This window comes from Solanum stenotomum, chromosome 2, assembly GCF_019186545.1.
Source record: "Solanum stenotomum isolate F172 chromosome 2, ASM1918654v1, whole genome shotgun sequence".
Taxonomy (NCBI): Eukaryota; Viridiplantae; Streptophyta; class Magnoliopsida; order Solanales; family Solanaceae; genus Solanum; species Solanum stenotomum.
This window is the reverse complement of record NC_064283.1, coordinates 16,363,497-16,370,226: the sequence shown is the minus strand read 5'-3', so window position 1 is coordinate 16,370,226 and position 6,730 is coordinate 16,363,497. Positions and strand designations below refer to the sequence as shown.

At 31.2% G+C, this 6,730-nt stretch overlaps 1 protein-coding gene and 1 pseudogene across 1 annotated transcript; one reads left to right on the top strand and one right to left on the bottom strand.

The window, feature by feature from the left end:
* Window positions 1-697: 697 nt before the first annotated feature.
* Window positions 698-2,055, bottom strand: LOC125856663 (protein SENSITIVE TO PROTON RHIZOTOXICITY 1-like). The gene has a single exon (XM_049536250.1). The coding sequence runs from the start codon at window positions 1,944-1,946 to the stop codon at window positions 840-842; it is 1,107 nt and encodes a 368-aa protein (XP_049392207.1). The 5' UTR covers window positions 1,947-2,055; the 3' UTR covers window positions 698-839.
* Window positions 2,056-3,755: 1,700 nt separating this feature from the next.
* On the top strand, window positions 3,756-6,173 carry LOC125855736 (uncharacterized; annotated as a pseudogene).
* Window positions 6,174-6,730: the final 557 nt, after the last annotated feature.

Sequence of the window (6,730 nt, the reverse complement as noted above, 5' to 3'; positions counted from 1 at the left end):
GGTAGGGGTTAGATGAGGTAAAAACATCTTAAAATTTAAAACATTTTTCAAAAAAAAATTAATTTTTGGAACTCGTTTGGTGGTAGGGATAAAAATATATTTGAAATTTAAAGAAAATTTAACTTTTTTTTGAATGGGGTGGGTTGGGTACGAGGTATGGGTAGGATAAGAAAAAAAAAATTAAGAATGAAGTAGAGTTTTCAAAAATGTTTTTCTTAATTTTGGAAAGGAAGTCATTTTTCTTAAATTTGAGAAAAATTAGTTGATTTGGAAAACATTTTCCAAACATTTAAGTCAATCAAATATGAGAAAAATGAAAAACATTTTTTAGAAAATATTTTCCTCCATACCAAACACACCCTAAGAATTCACCATTATGATCCTCATATATTTTTCTAATAACATTTTGTATTTTAAACCTAATTCTATATAACATTACTTCTATAGCTTCTACATAATTTTCTCTATCTTTAAGAAAAATATAAAGTTCAAACATAAGTTAAAATACCAATTTTGTTTTATTAGATAGAAGAAAAGAATACAAAGAATATAAAATACTCTAAAACAACAATTTAACCAATTTTCTTTTATTAGATAGAAGAAAAGAATACAAAATACTCTAAAAACAACAAACAGATAGTACATATATAGGCACAACATCAACTATCTCCTTAGCTAAAACATTTTTTTTTTGCAACCCAACTATTTCAATTTCGCGCAACATATAACGCTTGCTATCAAGGATTTTTTAATATTCAAAGCTCGAATTTAAGATTTCTAGTTAAGGTAGGAATTGACCCATTAAATCCAAGCAGCCCCATCCACCACATCCATAGAACCTAAACAAACCATCCAGTAGTATCTGAAACCGTGTTTAAACCATTTGGAGAAGAAGATCCGAATAAATCTTGGAAGCAATAACTATCAATAGATTCAAATCCATCAAGCATTAACCTATCCAAAAACCCATTATCCGACCCGGTTCTAATATCCAACAACCCATTACCCTCCCCATCATTGATATCCATTCCCACCTCCTCCTCATTTTCAACCGCCGGCGCCGTTTCTACCGCCGGCATGTGTCCCTCGAACAACGCCATGTGACCGAACAATTTGTCCTTCCGGGAAAAGCTCGTACCACAAGAACACTTCCATTTGGTCTCTCCACAATGCTTCAAATGGCTTTTCAAATCTGCTAGTACGGAGAAACTTTTTTTGTTACAACGAGTGCATGAGTACATTTTGGGGCAGTGACTTCTCTTGAAGTGATTCTTAACACAAATCACCGATTTCAATGGCCGAAATTTGTTATGCGTTTTGTTGCGGGTACACCCGATGAAAGGGCACGAAAACCTCCTCCTTTTATTCGAATTCGATGAATCGATGCATTTTTCAGGTTTTGCTAATGCTTCTACTGTTTTGTACTGATTTCCATGAGCTCTCATATGCATCCGTAAATTCGCATCTCGTTTGAATCCTTTTCCGCAGAAATCACAAAAGTGGATGTGCTCCGCTAGTAGCTCCACCGCATCTAGCTCAATAATCTCCCAATCGCCACCGTCTTCTTCTTCTTCGTCTAATACCTCAACTTTCGACTCAAAATCTCTCCGATCAAATTCGGGAAACGATCTCTTATGATTCGATTTTAGATTGATTTTCATTTCCACCGACGACGGCGGCTGAGGCGAAGGAGGATTTGTTAATCGTGTAGAGGATAGTAGAGCGGCGCCGTTGACAATAATCTGATGGATTGCGGAGGTGATTTCGTCGGAAACCATGTTCATCTGGTGTTGACCAAGTAAAGTATTAGAGTTGACCGAATCTGAGAGAAATTTCTGGAGGGAATCCATTCGGGTTTGAACGGCCGAGAGGTTGAGAAGTGGAACCCTAGGATCATCTCCGATTGTGTTGGGCGGCAAATGACGTAAGTCGCCGGAAAATGACATGATGTGAATTATTTTGAGAGAGTTGGACGTAGGAATATGATAAAATGGAAGATAATGACAGAGGTTTCGATTTTACGGTGGAAATGTAAGTGGGATTTTAATACTCCTATATTATTTGAGTACTTCCTTTTTTATAATAGCAAAACACTCAAATATATCATTGAATCTCAAAAAAATTCATTTATGATATTTGTTAAATGTTTAGCTCATTTATATCATTTTAGTTTGAGAAAATATTCATCTATGTTATTATTTGTGAATTAAAAATATTTTTGATTTTACAAAATCACGTATTCACTTATGATTTGATTACGTCATTAATTAAATCATTCTTTAAAAGAGAAAAGGCTCAAATAGTGCCTTCGAACTTTGAGAAAAAAACTCATATATGCCAGCTAATAAATAATAACATGGATGAGCTTTTTCTCAAACGAAAATGACATAGATGAGTCAAATTTTTTAACTAATGACATAAATGATATTTTTTTCTCAAAGTTCAATGGTATATTTGAGTATTTTTTTCTCTTTTATAATTAAAAATTATTAATAGATTGATCAATTTTAATATTTTACCCTTTATTAATATTAATTAATTTAAAAATAAATAAATTTTAGATCTTCAAAATTTGTTTAAGCTTAAAATTATATTGATAAAATTTAGGAAAACATAATTAATTTTATGTTAATGTACCTATAATATGAGAAAGGGAGTATGAATTGGTGTCGTCCTAATTGACTTTAAAGTGAATGAGAAAATGTTGTCAAAAATAGTGCCCACGTTTGCAGTGACACGTGTCAAAAAAATATTCACTCTAATGAGTGCTTTGAGATTATGAAAAACGATTCCTTTTCTTTTCTTTTTAGGAGTATTAATCCTTAAAATGGCAATAAAAAAAAGGAAAAGATGCGTCAACGTCGCTCCTTTGTAGTTACTCCATTAAATAATTTTATTAAAAATAATTGTTTCGTGACTAAATAAAGAAAGCAATTAAATTTTTTTATATTCTTTTTGTTCATTTTTAATTATCATGTCGCGATTTTTAAAAGGTAATTTGATTAATTTTCAAAGTTAAATTAGATTACATTAATTCAATATTTTAAACAAAAAAATTAGATATTCAAAAAATATACCAAAAGTACTACAAATTGTAATTTTTTTGCATATCAATATGATAAAAAATACATCGTAAAATATTAATTAAAATTCTTATCGTTTGACTTAAAAAGAGGAAATCATGACAATTAAAAATGAACGAAAAAAGTATTATCTTTGCACTTGTAAAGTTTTAAAGTAGATTTTTAAGAAGTGATTAGTAAAATTATCTTTTTAGTTATAGTTTTTTTAAGACAGAAAGTGGGAATCCGTAGGTGGGATGGTCAAGGAATAGAAGTTGGGGTGATTAGGTGTGTGGAAACTTATTTTCCCACTTTAGTTAGAAAAGTTATTGTTCTCATTTTAAAAAAATTTACTCCCTCCGTTTCACAAAGAATGACCTTCTTTCCTTTTTAGTCAGTTTTAAAAAGAATGACCTCTTTCATTTTTTGGTAATATTTTATTTTTTATTTTCCACGTGACATGTTTAAGATCACAAGATTAAGGACAATTTTGTACATTTGACATAACTTTAATTTAGGACCACAAGATTCAAAAGTCTTCTTTATTTACTTAAACTCCGTGTCAAGTCAAACTAGATTATTCTTTGTAAAACGAAGGGAGTATTATTTTTCAAATATTTTAACCGACCAACGAAATATAAAAAAAATTGAAAAACATTTCAGTCCATCCCACCCCCGGATTGGGCCGGGTCCATGGAGGAACTTCTATGCTGCAGGGTCTCTACTGGAGGTATTTAGTGGAATAAATCATGAGTAGATGATAAAAAATAAATTATGACCACTTTCTAATCATAAAAATATTAAAATCATATTTTGCATTCTAGTCTTTATTTAGCCATTAAGAAAGATGAAAGGCCACACAAAGCATTTTTAATAGTATAATGCCGTATCTCCAGCACTTGTTGAATACCATAAAAACAACATATTATATTTTCGTAATGAAAAATTACACAAAAAATATAGTTATAATACATGGAGAGAATTTAAGTTTTTTTGAAAAAAAAATTCTTTATTTTATTATACGTTATATTTACATTTGAATATATTAAATATTTTGGGATGAGCTAATGTTAAAATTTTTAATCACTAAAAAATTGTTTTTAGAACAAATAAAACAATTGACTAATTAGTAAAAAAATTAAATTAAATTAAATTCGGATTGAGGGTATTTTAAAATCAAAAGGTGAAATGACGGATATTTTTGAACCAAAAACAAAGGTGAAGGGTATTTTCAAACCAAAAGGTGAAAGGATGATATTTTTGAACCGTTTTTAATAGGTTAGGACTTAGGAGTATTCTTAACGGTTTTTCCTTTCCCATTTTAGTCAACTTTTCACATCTCATGTTTAAGATCACAAGATTAAATGAAAATTTTGGTTATTAACTTTCCACATCGCGTGTAAAAGATTACAAGATATTAATGAAAATTTTGATATATATTCTACATATCTTTAATTTTATACCACAAAATTCAAAAATATTTTTTAATTTCTTAAATTTTATATCAAGTTAAAATCTAACAAATAATTTAAAATTAAGAAAATATTAATAACAACATTTACATAATTATATTAGAAAACATGTCGCAAATATATTGAAAAGTTTAAACTATTCCTAAATATGAATTAAATGAAAATAAACTAACACGTTGATATCAATCTCCTCCACTCATGTTTCTATAATAAAATAAAATAAAATAAATAATAACAATAGAAAAAATAATAATTTGACCTTGACAGGTTTTCACCAAATTGAAGGAGCAAATTCTGGCAAAGCAACAACTTCTTCTTAATTATAGTTAGTGGTGGCAAAATAAGTTTAATAATTGAACCACCCTCCTCAGTAATCGACACCTTAATTTTATATTCGTATTAGTTATGCTAACAAATCAGTAATGTCCCGATTAGTTTTAGTAGCATTTATTAATTATGTTAAAATTATTTTTAATTATGCTAATATCATGATTTATGAAGATTAATTATCATAGCTTGTTCTTTGGGATGACTCAATTGGTTTGAAGGGTGGTTATCCACACGGATGGTTCCGAATATTCGATCCCCCTCAATGCTTTATGTGTCTTGCCAGTTGCATAAGTATGTCTAATGCAATTTACATCCACTCACAAGTTCACCACAAAATACTTATATGAAGGACATAAACTGTGGCAAAGATTGTAACGACCGCAGATTATCTTTAGATTCCAAAAAAATAAAAATAAAAATAAATTATCATAGCATAATGCCAAATAAAATATAATATCCATTAATTATATATATATAATTAAGGAAAAAGGGACAGATTTACCCCCGAACTTTAATATATGGTACGTATATGCCCTCAGTTATACTTTGCGTCCATATAAGCCCCTGCCGTCCAATTATATGTACACATATACCCCTCTCACTAACGGATCCCTATTTTTTTACACGTGGCTTAATCCTATTGAACTACCCGTTTGACCCCTTTTTTAACCCATAACTTAACTATCTGCCCCATAACCCAATACCCACCCAATTTCCTCTAAAATGAATCATAATTAAAATACCCAAATTAATCCTATTGGTCCCCGCACATCCCAAATTAACAGGTCCCCACGTCATCCCTTCTCGCCGACTCACAATCAGTGAACTCCGCAACCTTACTTCCCATGTTCCCCATACCTTTGCACCCTTCTTCCCCATTACAGTATTTTGGTGGAAACGAACAAGGGAGACGACGATTTCGTCACTATTGATGGAGTTCGGGTGTTTCCGATCCGAATCTTTTTGTCGGGTCGAGATTTGTTGTTCATGGGTTAGATGGGATTCTTCTCACTGGATTCAACATGTATGAGGACACTCTGAGCCAAATGGGAAAAGGGTTTTTTGCGCCGGAGAAAGTGGAGTCCTTCGCTCATAAATTTGGCCGGCATTCTGCGTCGGCGGTGAAGAATGGGGGGTTTTCCAGAGTTATGAGAAAGCATCGGAAATTGCAGTATCGCCGGATTTGGAAGAGTAATTACAGTGTCCGGCGTAATGGTGGAGAAGATGATTTCTAGGGGCATTACTGTAAATCTCGACTTTCTGCTGGGGTAAAATTGTCTTTTTTTCGAGGATATTCAATATTGTACAGAAATGGAAAATAGTGAGAAATTAATATTTTCTCTTTTACCCGAATATTCACAATTGTGAAATATCAATGAAAATGAATATAATTGTTTTGTAAATTTCCATTTTGGCGATGAGAAATTACTCTATTCTTTCACTTCATTTTTGTTGTTTCGTATAATTTTCCACCATATATTTAAGCATTAATATGAATAAATAATTCTTTAATTTCAACTTATCACAAAATTTTAAAAACACGTTAATACATTATATGACACGTTTTTCATTTAAGTTACACAATTCAAAAATCGGGTGGGGACCAATAGTATTAATTTGGGTATTTTAATTATGATTCATTTTAGAGGAAAATGGGTTGGTATTGGGTTATGGGACGGATAGTTGGGTTATGGGTTAAAAAAAGTGGTCAAACGGGAAGTTAACTAGGATTAAGACACGTGTAAAAAAATAGGGGTCCGTTAGTGAGAGGGGTATATGTGTACCTATAATTGGACGGTAGGGACTTATGTGGACGCAAAGTATAACGAATGGCATATACATACCATTTATTAAAGTTCGGGGGTA